Raw genomic sequence first — 19,489 nt, forward strand, 5'->3', positions numbered from 1 at the left:
CTAGACTGACACAGCAGACATAACTGCACATGCTGCCTTGTGAAGACTAGTAGCCAGCAGTTGAATCATGTAATGTAATCTAAGCCAGCTGCTGCATTGCATGTAGCCGATTTATTAATTTGTGATCTCTCAGATTTTGAACCCTGATTTACCTTTGATAAATTTCAGACTTGTCAGTAAGTGTTCCTGAAACAAAGGGAATTTTATTGATATAGTTTACCGCTATGTCTCAGCAAGGATGTGTACTATTTGATTTTAGATGTACATTTATAAACTTTGCCTGTTGAGACACATTGCTTCCTCAAAATGGCTACCAGAGCTCTTGTTACAGCATTACTCCAGTCATCACAGTTGCCATTGTAACATTCCATAATGGGCCGTGGTTGAGAAGTGGCTATGTCACTGGGGTGCTAAGGAGAGCTGTGGAGGAATACACAGAGGCCCTCAGTAGGTTGTAATGCCAAGGACCTACAAGACATAAAATCTGACCCTTCTTTAGGTAATACTGGTGAATTTCTGGTAAGACATGCTACAGCAGTGGCATGTGGAATGATGCAATGGGGGAAATTGTGGGAAAAGAACATTGACTAACCTCTGATAGAAGCTGTATTCATACAGGCACTATATACCAAGAGCAGAAATGATGTAGAGTACAGAAACCCATAGCAACCAAAAGGTAGTTGCTGTTTGGATGTTAAAGGTTGTGTTAAAAGTTAGCACAGACTTGTTAAAAAAAAATAACAAATGCAGAGGAATATTCCTGATAGCAACACCCTGCATCTGAAACCTAGGCACCCTCTTGCTGCTACTTATAAAACAGAACTTATTTTTTGTATTGACAGATTACAAGGCTGGAAACAACCTGGACCATGTTAAGACATCAGTACACACAGACTGCAATCACTTATGAGAAACAGCTTAAACCCTTTAACAAAAGTTTGTATGAAGGTGCAGGTAAGCGCAAAAGATTTAGGATATTAAAGGAATGATTGGCCCTGGATATGTTGCACTTGTAATATAGCAAATTAGAACAGTGCTTTTTGCTGATTTCATTGGGCAGTCTGGGCTCCTGTTTTGTTTTGTTTTTTTAAATTAGCAAAGAAAAACTGGCCCAAAATAGTATAAAAAAAACACCACATTTCTAAATTTAGCTGTATATTTCTTGCTACTGCCAGAACCTACCACCCAAGAACAACCCAAAATTATTTCTCCTGTTCCCGACGGTCACAGCAATACCACAGATGTTTTCTGTTGTTTGTACCTGAAGTACAGCCCAATTTGTTATTTTTTAATTCTACCACAAATACCAATTTTTAAAAAAAAACCTGACCCAAACACTAACCCTGCGACAGCCCTAGATCAGACCTGAATCTAGGTATTTTTGTTTATTTTATGCACACTTTTTTCCTCTCTGAAAGGACTGAGAGAATCAACGTATCGCTCTGCTCCTCATTCAGAGGGAGAAAACAGCAGGGCTAGGTTTCACAGTGACTGATCACTGTGATAGTTAACCAGAGGCTGTCACAGCAAACAGGTGACTTGGAAATGGGAGCTCCAGCTCCCAACAGCATGGGACCCGAGGCTCTCAGTGACACCCCGGTAATTGTGCCGTGCAGCATGCTCCTAGCAGAAAGACAGGTACGCAAATTAGTGTCCCCATGGAAAAAAAAGCCCAGTTCAGTGAGGCTGCTAATTTGTGTGTGGTCAGCATCAAGGGGTTAATAGGTATAGCAATATGGAGCATACATAGTAAAACCTACCTTATTTTTAGGGGAATAGGTCTGATTTTATTGGTGGTCATGCTTTCCATTTAATGAACTACAGCATGATAACTAAGCCTGTAGAATAATGTTTGTATCATCTTGATCTAGGAATAGTATTCACGATGCAGGAGAAATCCACTGTGCCACTTGTGATGCCTCTCCTAATGCTATTGGAGCGTCAGTCTGCCATATATGAAGGAATGGACTGGTGGGAGAACCATGACCGAGGATGTGAAATAATGTTCAGTCACCTGGAAACTGGACGACTCATTGCCCAAAATGCAGCTTTGTATCAGAGCAATGCACAAAAGGCATTAGAAGGTAAGAGGACCTGTCATCTTAGACCAGGCCACACATGCTTTACCAGAAGTAAAAATTATAACTGGCTTTTTTTCCCCCATCTTGTTTATAAAGGGTTCTGGTTACTGAACCCCAACCCCTTAAAGAGGTAATATTAGAGCTAGATCATAAAGTTTGGTGTTAGTATTTAGGTATCATGTTACAGTATGAACCTAAAACAAAACAATGCTGTATTAAATGTTAAAATATGATGGCAAGGCCCAAATTACAGAAGAGAAGAGGCATTCTTAGGGGGTCATCTAGCTGGGAGCCAGTGGGAATAGGCACTAGAGCAGCACTTCCAGGAGTAGATGCAGACTGTGGGCAGAAGAGAAAGAAGGCACGGCTACATGCAGTACAGCCACATGTTTATTGGTATAAAACAGTTAAAACCACTTACAAGGAATGATAAGGCTCAGGAATATAGACCGTCAATGTAGGACTCCTGTTACTGGTGCCTGGAGCTCACTGTACCATCCAGCAGTAGCAGGAAGATCATAGGTGCAACTCCAAGATGGCCACTACTTTTCAGGGGCCTTCGTGGAACCAACACCATCCACATGGACCGTGCGTCCTGGAAGTGACATCAATGGTGGGTGGTAACACGTTTTGGAGCATGCGCAGTAGCTCCAGTCTTGATGAATAAGCTATTGTGCATGCTCCAAAATGCAGCATCACCCACTATTGACATCACTTCCTGGATGTGTGGTCCATGCAGACAGCGTGCATTCCACAGGAGCCCAGGAAGAGTGGCGCCCATCTTGGAGTTGCACCTAAGCAGGACAGAACAGCCAAGGTTCTCATGGACATCACTGGATCATGATGGGGCTTTGGATGACTGCTACACATTACCTTTAAGCATAGAACACATGAAGGTAAAAAAAACCTTGAGCCTTTACAACCACTTTAACCGCTTGCTGACCACCCCATAACAGATTTACTGCTGCAGGGCAGCTGCGCTATGCAAAATCACATAAATATATGTGATTTTGCATTTCCAGGTAGGGAGGGGGTGGCATATGCACCACCCTACGCACACTGCTATTGCCTCCTGGGGATGCCAATCAGCAGATCCCAGTGAAGCTGAGAGATCTGTGTAAAATAGATCTGTCAGCATGTCTCCTTAGGGAGTGATTAAACTGTATACTGTGTTTTACTAACAGTTAACCCCTTCCTGCCCAGTGTCAGTGCTTTTCTTTTTTTTATTAGCACTGATGATTGTATGGGTGTCACTGGAGATGTCCATGGCAGTTAAGTTTCCACCCAGTGTCAGAATGCTCACTGCAGCCTCGCTACAAGTCGCTGATTGCCACCATTACTAGTACAGAAAAAAAATAACCATTCCAGTATATAGACACTAGAACATTCACATAAACTAATTATTATACACTTATTGGGATTTTTAATGTAAAATAAAAACATTTGCAACTAAACAGAGGTTTTCTGTACAAATTACTGAATTTTGTTAGAGAAACAGCACTTTAGAGTAAAAATCACTGAAACCATTCTGTTTTTCTTAGAAAATGATTTGGTACCTACCTTTTGACAGCACTCAATTTTATTAATGGCACCTTGTTTCATGTCAACTTTATTTTTTTTTTTTTTTAGGTTTTAACCCAGATATAGAGATGAGTGAGATCTTCTGCACAGAGTTTCAAATGAGGCTGCTCTGGGGCAGTAAAGGAGCCCAAGTTAGCCAGACTGAGAGATACCAGAAGTTCAACCAGATCTTAACAGCTTTGTCCAAAAAACTGGAACCTCCACCTTCCTAAGACAAAAGCAATCTCTGACCACTAGCATTTTACAGACCGATTCTAAAAATACAGTCTGTAGGAATGGCTCCTGTTATATATGTACAATGTATATTATTTTTTTTTTAGTAACCTATAACAACCAATTATTTATTTATAACTATGAATTGACCTTGGCTACTAATAAAGTAGTAGCAGAATGGACAATGGCAGTAGATTACATGTTGTTAAAATCAGGACTCTTAATGACAAACATGAATTTTATCACGGACAGTAAATGTTTTAACTGAGTTGGCAGACTGGGGCAAGTGAAATACAAAAACATAATTAAAGAATTATGACAATGCATCTATAAAGCATCACATGGACATGCTGAAGCAGGACACGTTTGAGCCAATAAGGACAATCATGAAAAGGTTTCCATTTTTATTCCATGAAAATATTCTCAACAGAGAACACTATTCTTCAACAATGCATTTACCAGTAAGGAAAATAAAACATTGAGTGCACAGAAGACTAAAAAATGCACTGGAAAAAATAAAACTTTAAGACAACTCACAGTCAGTTTTTGGATTTTTTTTTTTTTCTTTTGAACCCTATGTTTAAGTGCAAGCACATGCTGTAATTCACAAACAATCAAGAATGCTGCCATATCATCTGCATGAAGCCATGTTGTGTTTACAGGGTTACAGACTCAGGACCTTTGAGTCCAAGCAGGGCAATATAGGCCTTCTTGTGAAAAATGTTTCAATTTCTCATAGATCTGTATAGGGAGAGAAGCAGTTCTGACAAGAGAAAAAACCCTGTTGAGCCTCAGGTTCTTGAAAGGAACATCGTAATTGGCTGCTATAAGGACAAGAATGTGTCTTGAAAAGATATATAGCGACATTTATAAAGTTTGATTGAATATTGGACGGGGATCAGTATTTCTATACATCTGCAGAGATACCTGGGGGGGTGGATCATTACTACACAATATGGCCAAACATTTCTGGACAGCTGACCAACACACCTATATGAGCTTGTTAGGCATCCCATTCCATAACCGAACATAAAAATCAAGTACCCCCTTTATGAATGCTGTTTTCAATGAACTGTGCTACTAGCTTCCCCATGGTCATTGCAGCAGGACACTTAACACCTTAAGGCCTGGTTCATACCAAATATTTTGAATTGCTTTTTACAGAAATGTACTACAGTCCATTTAACATGGCTTCTTATGGGACATGTTCACATCTATGCGCTTTTAGCTGCTGTGTTTTTGGAAAGGGTCAGGTACTTTTTTTTCTTCTTTTAAATGAAAAAAAGCAGTGTTTTTGCTACAAGAGAGCTCAATGGTGACACTGCTGAAATGAATGTATAATGTTTTTGGCCACATTTTGTATTTTTATTCTGCCCAGCAACAAAAACCATTCCCTTTTAACCAAAAAAAAAAGACAAAACAAACTGCTAGCGAAATGCAGAAAGCATTGCAAAAATGAATAAAAAGCAAACTGCATTGGTGTGAACCAGGCCTAAAAGCAGCAACTGATTGTTCTAGGTTACAGAAAATCCTTGCTCTCAGCACTATATGATTAAATAAACATGTTTTTCTTACAATATCACTCATCGTATTCTGTTATATTCCACATGAAAGAGTGGAACTAGTAAAAATGAAAACAGTCATGTATGAAGAGTCCTTATTGTTTTATTAGGCCTTGATGAATGATTTCACTGGTACAATGAGCCAACAATGACACAAGCTCAGTGAGTGTACATAAAATATACATATTTCCATCAATCCCCCCACCTTGGGAGAACCTGTCATATTACAGGCCATGCTGACAGGAAAGTGGTACAATTTTTTTTAATAAAAAAAACAAAAAAAAAACTACCCTTTTGTAGCTTTGTCAATAATGAGTAAAAGACATTATATAAATAAACCCCTGTATACAATATTCAAAATCTAATCAAATGTTTTAAATAGTCCAAAATGTATATACTCTGACAGTGGTAAATTTTTTTTTGTTTTTTCTTCAGCCTCTATTAAAATGAACAAAAGTGTTATAATATTGTATATACCAAAATAAGTTGAATACAACACTAGATGATACTGGAAAATCCAATTTTATAACTCAGCCTAGCGGTTAAGATGACATACACACTTTCTCTGGGCTTGGAAAGTTTATTTGTAGTGGTTAGGCTTAAAGAAAATGCACTTCACCTGTGGGCATGCAGGAAGGATGGCAGCCTGATTGTTTAGGCCAGTTACACTATGGCATTTCTGGAATTCCAAAATACCAATTATTGCTTAGGTGATTGTTACAATCATCTACCATGGCTCATTCAAAATCAAACTGAATAATAGAATCACAATCTACTACTCCAATTTCTATAGATAGTATAGTTTATTTCCACTTTTGCAGCAAGATTAGGATAACAACTCCATTTGTTATGTTTTTATTTAAACCTTTATCTTTATATAACCTAAATATTGTTTAAAATGCTGCTTACCAAATTCTGATGCTCTCCAGCAATGAAAAATCCTACTCTACTCCTTTTTGGAGTTATGTTTGCCAGAATTAACTCTACTGTGCTGGCAGATCTCGTTATATATACACACACACATATACACATACATACATACACACACCTTTTTTTGTACAGTTTCTCCAAATTTGACTGCAAAAATGAAAATAAACTTAAAAAGAAGAGAAGTTCTGTGAATAGCACTATGCAATGGCACATTTTTTTCGAATTAAAAAAAAATAATGTGAAAGACGCATGTGATTTGTAGATCGTATAACTATAGCTGAAAAATTCCTGCAGCCAATTGCTGTGTCAGTGTCTGCCTATCACTCCTCCTGCACAGCAGCATAGACGACATGATAGGTAGTCGTTGTCACTATGGTGATCAAACACAGGTCATGATTCACAGGAGGATATCTTCAATTATGTTTTGTCACAAAAAAAGCTGAAATTCAAGCGGTTGATGGCCCTGCTGGCACCACAAAAGTCTATTTAAAAATCACATGGGCCAGGTGGAAAATTCTCAAACAGTTACTGCATCCAATCATGTACAGTCACTGTTTGGGTATTCACAATAGCCAGCAGTGTAGAATTCCTACATCCACGCTGTTGAGCATGCATGAGGAAATTAATTTATTTTTTAATCGTGTGCATGACTAGATTTAATGAAGTAGAAAGGAAACAATTCTCAAATAGGTATGTTGTTTTAAAAGCAAGTAAGATAGTCTTGCTAGGAGGTCTATTTTATTTTTAAGCAATGTGCCTGTTTCATAACAGCTAATCTGATTCTTTCATGTTCTACCACAAGCTAATTGAATGGTGATAGGTTGCTATAAGCAACACTAAGTCAATATACAAGACCCATGTAGTCCAATATCCCGCACAGCAGGGCATGCTGCCTGCCAGTGTGATAACTTCTAAAGGTGACCTCCACCAGCAGAGTACCCCTCTTTCCAGTGCAAGAAGAACCTTACACAGCAACCTTTCTATAAAAACAAAACCTGCTAAACAAAAGGAATAGTTTGATATGTTCCATAAAACATGAACCCAAGTGGAGCGATTTTCCTCCTTTACACACATTAATTCACAGGTTGGGGTAGAGACGAGTGATTAAAGTTGTCTTCAACAACTCTATGTACATTATAAAACAGATCAATACACTTGTTTATAAAAGAAAAGTGCACATAATTATTAAGTATTACTCTCATTTCATCAGATTTATACAATAAAACGATTGCCTGCAAACAGATTTACCAATGCAATAAAGAGGACCTCCTAACCCACAAATACTCTACAGTTCTAAAGACAATCAACAAAATACAATGATTGTGTTACATGGTTTGGATTCTACATGAAGTTATCCAGAATGGTCAACCACAGAGAACCAGCACAGAGCCGTGTCTGCAGTTGCGGCACAGTAGACATTCTCAGTGTTTGTAGGGTCACAACCTGGATTCATGTCAGCCCTTAAAACACAGAGGAGAATACAATATTTCTTAAGCACTATCCTCAGAAATTACCAGTCATAAGAAGCCCATTAACATAACTGATCAAACCAAAGTGTTGATACATACGAATTGGTCAAATCAACAGAGAAACGTGGTCTTAAAAAGGTTATTCCCTGAGGATAGGTTTATAAATCACTGCTTTAAGCTGTTCGAAAGGAAACTATGAAATAACCCTTTCAAAAATACACTGGCAATCAACCTCCTAGGCACTCCAGTTTAAGGCAGCATCTGAGTGGAAAGTAGTTGGGTCGGGTCTGTGGAGAGAACACTGAAGATCTTCTGTCTTTGGCCAACTGCTCTGTGCCCTTTGTGTGGATGAACTTGTGGACTTGAGGGGCACATCTTGAGCCAGATTGTTCTCTTGCCCAGAATAGCACATGTGCAAGACATATACAAAAGTTATCGATTTCCAAAAAAAAAAAAATAGGAATGTAATAAGTTATCAGAAAATATGAAGAGTCATAGCAACAAAATAAAAAAAAATAGCTTGGAGATATTAAGTGATTGGTGGACAAGGGAAAAAAAAAGTGGTTTTTGACAGAATGGCGGTCTAGAAGTAAAGACTGTGGAAGGAAGATCAGACTATGGAATAGTTATGGACAGAAGTATGATTCATGCAGGCGCAAAGAATTAGCATCAATAATGCAGATGGCACAGGCAGATATTGGCAAGTTAACATCCTGAAGGCACCCAGCCTCATAGCTATGAAGAATCAAAACACTCTAGTGAATATTTAAAGTGCTGCTTAAATTAAGACACTAAAAATTACTGATGACAAATTCTGATTATGTAAACAATGGAATTTTGGACCACAGTGGAAAATTAAAAACCTCAGATGGCAATCTGAAGTTTACTGGAAAAATTAATAGAATTGATTTCTAGGTTGCATTAAAGGAGGAGCAGGATTTTTTATTTAATTGAGACTACAATTCCACAGTGAGAAGCATATAAAAGATTTCTGGATTAAAATTTATATAGAGGCAAAAGTGCAGCAAAAACATTCACTAGTTTGTTTTCCAGTTAAATATTTTAACAATAAAAAGATGAAATGATGAAGGGCAGATACCTGATGCAGTTTCTGACAGACGCAGAAAATGCACCATCTTCCCAAAAATATAAATCAGGGTGTCTGTAAGTTAGTGAACAATGTATGTATGTATCATGCGTACATGCATGTTGCTTTTCTCACATGTGTCCCCGACCTAATCCCCTCCCCTTAAAAGAAGCTGCATGTAAACGCCTTCCACATCTCGCCCAGGTTCACAGACACTCGCTTCAGGAACCTGCAGTCCGACAGGAAAAAACAGAGAAGAGGACAATTATCAGGGTACTTACTAGGGAGACTATATGTTATTATTGCTTCTTTGCCTTTTTTGAAATATGAATCAAAAAATATTTCAAATGGTTTCATGGAGACCTTTCAAAATAGTCTGTTTCAATATGTTGCACAAACCTGTCGTAGTTGCATATAAAAGACATCTAAACTAACAATATGGGTATTTGTTGCACATAAAAGGGTTTTCCACTAGCAAGATCATCAAAAGGATCTGTTTGTTTGCTCTCACAGAGGAATCACCTGCTTTGGAAGCCCGCTATGTATATGGGAATCGGGAGGCATGGCAGGCAGACAGCAGGTGCTTATCCAGAAGGCTTTATGTTTAGCAAGGAAGGGCCCTCTAACAGTCAGAGCTGCAGCAATAAAAGGTTCTGAACAGTAGTACAATATACCTTAGCTGCAGATATTTTCAATATGGAAAACATAACATTTATAAAAGCAAGAATTATCATCCCAAAAGCAATAACTTATTAGTTTCATAAATACTCAAACATATTGAAACTATATTTTGGTCATCGATCTCCATTAAGCAGTGTATGGATCACCAGTGCAATAACCTTTGCCATGACAGTAAAGGTTGACATCTGTAACAAATGGAAATGAGAAGAGCGCCATCTACAGGGTGCAGTATATATCACCTTACTGCTGAAATTGAACATGCATTTCACGATTATAAAACAGGTGTAGACTTTTAAGTGAGTTTTCCTCAAAGAAAAACGTAATGGAAGCTTAGAGCTCCCATTGTTCTCCAAATGTTATTTTAGCCCAAAAAAAGCTAAACCTAAAATAGCTCTAGTGAAAAACATGTCATTGCCCTAGAACTGCAGCCCAATGGCATAGACAAGCAGCTTCCATCTGAGGCTTCTCACACATGTAATTTTAATGCATATAAACTTAGTTTTTTTTTTGTTTGTTTCTTTTTCTCTTTCAGACAGTAAACTGAATGGAGGGAAAAAAGCAAAAAAAAAAAAAAAAACTTAACCAATTTCTCCAACCACACAAATGAGCATGAGCGCAGCCAGACATAAGCATTGTGAATATATAGGAGGTCAGCATTCTGCACCATTCAGAAAATACTTAGCATTTTCTGAATGAATACAAAGTGCTCAATTATTGGACGAGGTGGAGAGTGACATCACCTCCCCAACTCATCCAATCAGAGAACGCCTTTCATTCATTCAGAATATACAAAGCATCCTCTGGATGGCACCCGTGCTGAGCACTCGACTCCCTGCATTTAGAATGAGTGACAACAGCTGGTGCAGGATCCAAAAAGCAAGTTGAGATTTGCAACTTCCAGCGGCATCGGCCAGGTATGTCATAAACAGAGATACATTGGACTAAGCTGGACCAACATAAATGTGTGACATACCAATGCCTGGAATTCTTCTTTAACCACTTCAAGTCCGGACACTTTTACCCCCTTCCTGTCCAGGCCAATTTTCAGCTTTCAGCGCTAACACACTTTGAATGACAATTGCACGTTCATGCAACACTGTACCCATATACATTTTTTTAGCATTTGTTTGAGACAGATAACTATCTTGGTGGTATTTATTCACCACTGGGATTTTTTTTTTTTTTTGTTGCTATTTAAATGAAAAAGTTTAAAAATTTAGAAAAAAAAGTGTTTATCTTATAACATTTTGCAAATAAATAATCTTTCTTCATAAATCTTGGCCAAAATGTATTTAGTTATCTTTTTAGTAAAAATAAATAAATAAATAACCCAAATTAGTTTAACCAAAAATTATAATTTTTCAAAAAACTTGTACATTTTTAATTTTATTTTATTATGTGTTTTTTTTTAATACATACTGTCACCTTAGCAGTACAGTGTCACCATAGTGACATTGTACTACTTGTGGGGGGTGATGAAGATTTTTTTTTTTTTTTTACACTAATTGCTTTTACACCAATAACAGCTATAAAAGCGATCATTTCTCTTTCTCTCTGGCTGCATTCTTGCAGTCATTGATAAATACTGTGAGAGCTGTGATTGGTCACAGCTTGTCACATGGTACACAGCTGTTGTGAAATCTGTGAATGATCACAGAGGTCACATGGTACAAGGCTATTCACAAGTAGTAAGAAATTATGTCAGAAGTGACATCTTGTCTACTACTATTCATGTGATCACTGATTGCCCAATCAGTGATCACATGATCGGGACCTCACACAGAGGTGCCGTGCACTCCCAGGGAGCCCGCACAGGCTAAAATGGTGGGCGCCCGTTATGAACGGCAACCCGCTCCTGCACTGCTCCCGTCTGGCCGTTTATACACATGGGCTGGACGGGAAGTGGTTAAGAAAGGTTGACTTTAAAGAAAACCCCTAAACCTAACCAAGTGGCCTCATAAATAGAAGTGTCTAAATGAACTTTCTGTGCTGCTTATCCAACTAAAAGGGAACTACTACATTTTTAGCCTTAAACTAGCAACCTGACTTTCTGCTGTTTTTTTTTTTTTTTTTTAGATCCTTTTATCCATGTCACTCATATACTGGCAGCAGATCTGTTTACATTTACAGGAGCTTTTGAAAACAAACTGATGCTGCAGTCTCTTGAATAATGCCAAGTAGGCAGATGTTAAAAGGCAATGCCTGCATGTACAGCTCACACATTGCCCTGGAAGCCTCAAACCTGAAGCACTCCTTTATTCATCTCTTGATCAATATCTTTAATTGTTAGAGAGTGTGGGCCTGAGCTCTCCATCAAACTGGCCAGTGAAGCCTACCATAGTTAATGGCCAACTGTCAGATGTGGGCAGAAGAGGGCCCAAAATCTGTGTAATAGGGCACCTGGAATGTTGGGGCATCTTGGGCCTGCAGTAATTTATAGGTGCCAGTCTTCATTTCTCCTATTTAGTCAGCAGACCTAAAATGATCATAGAATCATATTGATAGAGCCATATGAAAAAGTAAGTGCATCCTATTCAAATTGAGTTTTCCAACATATTTGAACAGGCAGACATTAGATCTCGATTCAGACAGTGCCTACAGATAAAATGTGTTAGTCTTGAACAAACGACACATAAATTTACTTTATTTTCATGAATTTAGGTAATGAAATTACATATCTGTCATACGGGAAAAAAGTACACCCCAATTTGCCACCATTAAAAAATCCATGAAAATTTGAATTACAGTATGTGTTCCAGATTAGAAGCCAATGACTAGAACCTTCTTAAAACCCACTTGACTGCATCTGGTGTAAATGAGCCTTAAATGCAGCAAAAACAAAGTACAAATGCAGTGCTTTCATGTGTGTTTAAAACAGTACAGCATGCTGCAATTTTTTTTGCACTGGAACGCACCGAAAACTGAATGCACGCAAGTGTGCATGAACATGTGAAAATGCAGGTAAATGTAGCTTAGTAAAGAAAGTAATCAAAAACATTATTTAAAAAATGCACTGCAAATGTGCACAAAGTGAAAGCGAGAATGGTGGTGTAAATGAGCACTTAGGGAGTATGCAAGTAGAATAACCTTGGATATCTAGGGTCTGTTGTCTTGTCATCTCTAAGTCCCGCAAAAAAAAGTTGTGGATACACACAAGTCTCGCAAGGGATTTCAAAAGATTGAGGAAAAAAACTGAAATCAAAACGTAGTGTAGCTTTTAATCAACTTTATCAAATGTATCAAAGACTACCAGATAAAGATTGCACCAATTCAACTGCCATGAGAGGTGTCTTGAGGAGAAAAAAAAAATGCTCTCAAAAACAGAGCAATTTTACAGTTTGCATTTATGTTAAATGACAAACACCAGGGCATCTGAAAAAATGTGCTGAAGATGGATCAAAGTGAGAATATTGTTACCATAGTAACATACATTCTTTGGAGAATGAAGATGATATTTCAAGAGAAGTACCTCATAAAAACTGTGAAGCATGGTGGAGGAAATGTTATGCTTTGGGGTTGCATTTCTGTTTGCAGTCAAGTCAACTAAACATTCTGCATTACATCAAAGTGTGCCTAATGAGAATCTGAGGTCGTCTGTCTGAAAAGTTGAAGATGAAACCAGGAAAGGCTTTCAAAAAAAGCAATGATCTGAAGCACACAGGTAAATCCAACAAAGAATGGTTAGAAAAAAGAAGAAATATAGGGTTATGGGCTGACTAGAAGCCTTGATTTAATAACCATTAAAAAAAAAAGTAGTTCCTGAAAGGAAAACCACAAAAAAAAAAAACAAAAAAAAAAACGAAATTTTGCATGGAGACGTGGTCATAATTTAACTAATCAAGTGGTCAAAAGTTTGATGTCAGACTGGTGGGCAATTATATTAGAAATAATTTCTGCTACAGGGGACAATACCAACTTTTAATGCCAAGGTTGTACTTACTTCAGCAGTACAGCATTATATCTATTGATATTTTTGTTGAATTATTAAGGTGGCCAATATTTCTTGTTTTTTCAAATATAATCACCTTTACTTGTAGACACTGTTAGAATAATGATCTAATATTGCTCCAAATGTGCTGAAAAAGTCAGTTTCCATGGGGTGCATTTAATTTTTCACATGACTGTATTGGAAATGTATACAGCCTTATTTACAAAGATTATATTTTACTACTTACAGCAGACTTGGTTTTCAGAGATTCTACAGGACACTGCAGGCAGCCTCTATTATATCACTAATACTACTTTAGCAACTGAACAGATAATTACTTAAAGGGAAATTATAGTGCATTTTCAGTAAGGGCAAATCTGAGCAAATCCTGCAGCAATTAACTAGATGTGATATTTATGACATTCTCGTTTTGCATGCATTTTATATACACATTTTTAGAACCTCCCTCTAGTGGCTTTGTATAAGAGAGGCTTCCCAACATCTCAATAATCTACCAATATAAATTCAATTCGTCACACAGTGGTTTTAAATTAGTCTGAGCAGACAAATCTGTACCGAGACAGAATATAAGTAAAGGCAATCAATATACAACACTCTATAACTGGAATGGAGAGCCACCATATATTAATGAGAAATTATGATTTGATCCTAAAACATATACATTCACATTTTCTGAATTAATTGCCAGGATTTGCTATATTGAGTTGATTCATTAAAAAAAAAAAAAAAAAAAAAAAAAGACTATAAATTCCCTTTAAACAGGTTTTCTATTCTGTGTAGGATGCATCTTTGGTTTCTAATGTATTAAAACACTACTATGCATGTTCAGTTTCATGGTTTTTTTTTTTCCAAAACAGAATACCACCAAACACCAAACCATGGAGCAACACCTAGGGAAAAAAAACACAAGGCCAGACAGGACATCCAAAATGCTCGGAAGGAAATTTGGTTTATTAAATATTAATAAAAAGTGGCTTTGTTTATTCAGAACAAAATTAGTTTTAAGGGGGGATTCAAACAAACACCAAGCTGCAAAATAAAGGTTTTACATCTACAGCACATCACACAACAAAACTGCTCCTTTGTGAACCTGGTACACAGTGGCCTTCACAAGAGCTGAGCCCTAAATCAGATTGCTCTACGATTAGTGAAAAGAAATGGCCTACCTCCCTTTTGTAAGCAGAATAGTTTTGATATTGAGCACTTCACATTGACTTTATATAGCTCACAAAAATGCAATTAGGTCATAAATTATGTATTTAAGGAAAAAGCAAGCAAAAATAATCTAATTTTCAGCCTGCTCAAATATTACAAATCCCTTCCTCCAGTGTCTTTTCCTCCTGGGCATTAAGCTGGTTTAGTCTGAAGTAACAAAACAGTGGTCCACATGGCTATTGCGTGTAATATATATAAAGATTTTTTTTCTTTTACTGTTTTTCTACCAAAGGTTTTTTCAATTTTAAACAACCAGACTTGTGATTTATAAAAATCTGCTTCAACACACAGTCAGACGGGTGACATTAAGATCCTAATTAAGCATTTCCACTTCACGGTTCACCAATACGGCTACTTCGGTCACTTCTCCACCTCCCCATTTGACATCTAAGCAGTGTGTATTATAAGAATGGCTGGATAAAAGTAAGAATGATTTAGCAAAAAAAAAAAAAACAAAACAAAACAAAAAAAAAAAAAAACTTTACATGTATTTCAACTCTCCAATTTGAAAAAAAAAGGCCTTGATGCTTCCATGCTATGGTGGCATTCAGGCCAACCAATACTAGCAAAGCAGCAGCCATTCAACAATGACTGAGCAACAAACACAGGTAAAAACAGTCTGCACCATGCCCTGATTGTATACAATCTTCATTCAATATTTCCCACTTTACCTGAATGTATAGCACATGGAGGGAAGCAATAAGCTTTGGACTGAAGATTGCTCCATTAAAAGGTCAGATTGGACTCTAAAAAGCCCATTCTGCCCATGAATCACAAAAACAATGTTAAAATAACATTGTCTGACATTCTTTAAAATCTTCTATAAAACTGCACAATTCTCTACATTCTTGCTCTGACTGGACTTCTTTATTAAATGGAAAATAAACTGATTTTTGAGATGGAAAAAACAACCAATGCTTGCCCATTAAAAACATATATACAAAGATTAAAAAAAAAAAAAAAAAAAAAAAACAAAACTTTTAAAGTTGTAAAGGCTTTCTGGGATGAATGCTAAAAACAGAACTTTTGGAATAATTAAAAAAAACACTAGCCTTCTATGCGATCTTATTTTTAACAATAAAAGAGAAATAGAAAACATCTTTATAAAATATATATCAATATACAAATTAAAATCTTAACAGTCATGTTTAAGGCAACGGCAAAGGATGGGGAGTCCCTCCATCTGTTCAAATCTATCCTTTGGACATGTGAGGTGCCTCATTGTGGCAACACAGGGAACAGCAGCAACCCAGCAAAGAAATACTTTCAAGTTTATCTCAGCATGATAGCTCTTCCATCTTTTAATGACCAATCAATATATATGTATCTATTTTAGATATAAGTTACTGCACCTTTACTGTTTTTCTCTAGAGTAATATCTATGTATGATGTGGGGACATAGCCCTCCTCTCCATTCTGTCGTCTTGCTCTTGTCCAGCCGTCTCCTTTATCTTCCTCAATAATGTACATAACTTCACCTTCTTTCATAGACAGGGTGCCTTCATTGTTACCTACGCAAAATAAAAAAAAATTCATTACATAAGATTTAAAGCCCTTTCACACTGACCAGGTTTTCGTCCATTTATTGCCTTACCAAAACTAGAAGAAAAATGCATGACCATTAAGACCCATGGAACTCTTCACACCAGTCAGTTGTGGTTCAGCTATGTTTTTAAAAGTCCTGCTGCATGCTGCATTTTTGGTGCACGTTTGGTGTGGTGTAAAAAAAAACAAAAAACCCCAAAACACCACACCTCCCCATTAAAAGAATTGAAAAATGCAACAAAGACGCTGCAAAACGCATCAAAAACACACTGCGGTTGTATTTTTGGTGCATTTTTTAATCGCAGGTCCTTTTTTCACAGGTGCAAAACGCCATGGATATGTGGCAAAAACGCATATGCATTTTTATTGTGTTTTTACAAAGGAGCAGTGTGAAAGCAGCCTTACTAAAAGGAAAAGCAACAGCTTGCAAAATAATTTACATCAACACACAAAATGCCAACAATAGCACCCCCTAGTGGTAAACACATTATTGGTTGGTTGAAAAAAAAAATCCTACTACTGCTTTTCACTACAATGCACAAAAACTTCAGCATGTTCAACTGAATGAGCTGAATATTGTTTAAGATGTGGATGTCAACTTTCCACTCCACCAGCATTCTGTTAGGTTGCGCAGGATGTGATAATGACAGCCAAAACATGCAAGATGGGATGCTGAGCACCACCAGAGCAGGCAGGAGAGGAGATGGTTTGGCTTCTGGCTGACAATGGGTATCAGCAAAATCATTCTGGTCTAAAAGTCAGATTATTTCTCCTTAGTGAACAAATAGTGAGCAGAAAGTAGAAGCAGGAAATTGTCCATGAAAAATACTGTAGCAGTGAGGTCATATTGTATGCCACTGCCACCATCCTCCTTTTGTTGGACTTTTAATGGTATACAGTATGTACAGTGCACCTCTAACCAATATTACTTATTAAAAAAAAAACTGGCACTGCAATACAATCAAGTACCTGCAGGTGAATGGGTAATGACAGTTTTGTTTTAGTGCCTCTCAGACACAATAGAACCTGGAACGCCCTTTTATACAAATACCAATTACAGCATGCAATGCAGGTACAACTTTTTTTTTTTTCATTTTGGTTTTGGATAGAGTAAGGTAGGGTTACAGGTACAAAAAATGGCCACTGTCCCAATCTATAATCGGCCTTCACAGCAAGGAGCACAAGGAAGAGCGACGCATGTCAAAGAAAAGAAAAATTCCCAGCTCAACTTACCGACTAGCTTGCAAACAAACCAAATTGTACTGTCTAACAGTTTGCATTTAAAAACAGAGGTTTAGTTAGCACAAATTTGCAAATACAGGCATAAGCTGCAGAGCCTCTTCACGGCACCCCGATATTCTGCAGGTAGGGTTATAACCCGTCTTTTTTTTTTTTCTTTTGCCATCTGCATCCAATTAGGGAGACTTACCTTAAATTTCCTGTCATACAACTAATCCCTGCAAATTAAAGGAATCCATTGGGGCACCAAGGTCATCAGAACTAGTGTCTCCATTGGAAGATTTCTCCTCTATTACTGTTCTGGGGACAACCCAAAATTTGAAAGTTTGCTATACTAAAAAAGCAGATTGGAATATTTACCTCAACTGCTACCTGTTCCGGATAACACTGCTCTGCTCCAGTGTAATCCAATTTGAAGTCTCTTACAAATCTGACACCTTCCAGGGTTGTTCTCATGTGTCCCGCACAGATCAACCATCAATTCATAACTGTGGAGGTTGGTGGGTGGAGCCATTCAGCGCAAAGGGGAGCACAACAGAATGACACTCCGTGATGTGTCGAGTTTCTGAAAAAGCTTTACCCAGAAGTTACTTTGCAGTCTAACCATACCAGAGAGAGCTGGAGAGGCAAGAATCATTTGCAGGCCTGGACTTTTTAAATGAACCAAATAAGCGTCAAAGTTGCCTGAAGCATTTACACCATCCACCCATAGGTTCAACAAAATTGTAATTGATGAAAATGAAAAAATCCAGTAAAAAACAAAACCAATGCATTTTTTCTTATTTTTTTTAATCAATTTTTCAAACCCTGGATGTTTATTCAAAATGGAGATAATATAATTCAGAGCAAACAGGTTAACTGAGACATTGCGGTGAAATGAGGACACCATATGCATTTTACAACATCAATGGCTTGGCAACAACAGACTGTCTCTAGTCATGCTTGGCTACCATTTTAGTCTGCACTGCAGATTAGCTGGCATAAAGTTTTTACATTTGTAACAGTGGGCCCTCGCTAACACATTAAATGGAGAGGAAAAGAAAAAAAAAATCTCCAGTACACACAAATAGATGTATTATTGATCAGTGAAGCACAGAAAAAAAGGTTTAAAAAAAAAAAAAAAAAAAGTGGTTAAACGGAAGTACACTCACACAAGAGCAATAGACACACGTACAGGGGCAGACTGACCATTCGGGCCCTTGGGGGGGCATGGAGAGGGGTGGAGCCTGAACATGGCGGCACAGGGGAGAGTGTAGCTTAGCACTCTCCGTGAGCCTTCCCCCCCGCTTACCTCCCTATGAAGTCTCGTAAGAGGTACCAGCTGCTCTGAAGGCAGTGACTCACCTGGAGAGAGACGGAGAGAGCCGGCGGAGTCCCGGGGACGGTCGGAGCCGGCGGAGTATCGGGAGGGTGCTGCATGAGAGACACCTCGGGGTCTTCCCTCCTACCCTTCTACAGCGGCGGCTAGAGTGGAGTGGGGTTGCCTAGGAGACGACCGGCCGGCCTGGAACTGAGTGAGAGCCGGGAGAGAGACGCCTCGTGGTCTCAGCTGATGTCTGGCGTCTCGCAGCGGCGGCTTAAGAGGAGGAACAGGGTTGACAGGGAGACGTCAGTGGGTCAGCTGGGACATTGGAGAGTCGCTGACACCGACCCCGACACTGACTCCGACACGTAAGGAGCTCTGGGAGCCCTGAGAGAGAGGGAATGTCCGGCATCTCAGCAAGTGGGTAAACCAGCTGAGGGTAACAGATATACTGTCCCTCAATAAATATAATATATATACGAATATACCATCTCCTTGCCTCCTATATCCAACCTTTCTCCACCCTAACTCTACACCAATTCCATCATCTCCATATCAGTTATAATTTTACAGCTCCATAAGCATATAATCTCATGCTCATTCTTATGAAACAGCTAAACATCTTAACCCCCAC

General features: G+C 38.1%; 2 protein-coding genes across 6 annotated transcripts in view; one reads left to right on the plus strand and one right to left on the minus strand.

Annotated features, from left to right (window-relative positions):
* Positions 1-5,454, plus strand: part of BCAR3 (BCAR3 adaptor protein, NSP family member) — a 176,220-nt gene extending 170,766 nt beyond the window's left edge. For both annotated transcript variants that reach the window (XM_089677301.1, XM_089677302.1), the window contains 3 exons: positions 843-954; positions 1,872-2,084; positions 3,711-5,454. In XM_089677301.1, coding sequence (XP_089533427.1) covers positions 843-954; positions 1,872-2,084; positions 3,711-3,874 — 489 coding nt within the window. In that variant the 3' untranslated portion in view covers positions 3,875-5,454. The remainder of the gene's footprint in view (positions 1-842; positions 955-1,871; positions 2,085-3,710) is intronic.
* Positions 4,265-19,489, minus strand: part of FNBP1L (formin binding protein 1 like) — a 215,309-nt gene continuing 200,084 nt past the window's right edge. For 3 of the 4 annotated variants that reach the window (XM_089677305.1, XM_089677303.1, XM_089677306.1), the window contains one exon: positions 14,484-16,279. In XM_089677305.1, coding sequence (XP_089533431.1) covers positions 16,101-16,279 — 179 coding nt within the window. In that variant the 3' untranslated portion in view covers positions 14,484-16,100. Of the gene's footprint in view, positions 9,153-14,483; positions 16,280-19,489 lie in introns of those variants that run through there. The other variant, XM_089677304.1, reaches the window with a different exon arrangement.

Source organism: Staurois parvus, unplaced genomic scaffold (assembly GCF_062004578.1).
Source record: "Staurois parvus isolate SC_StPar_1 unplaced genomic scaffold, SC_StPar_1.0 ptg000183l, whole genome shotgun sequence".
NCBI classification, from domain to species: Eukaryota; Metazoa; Chordata; class Amphibia; order Anura; family Ranidae; genus Staurois; species Staurois parvus.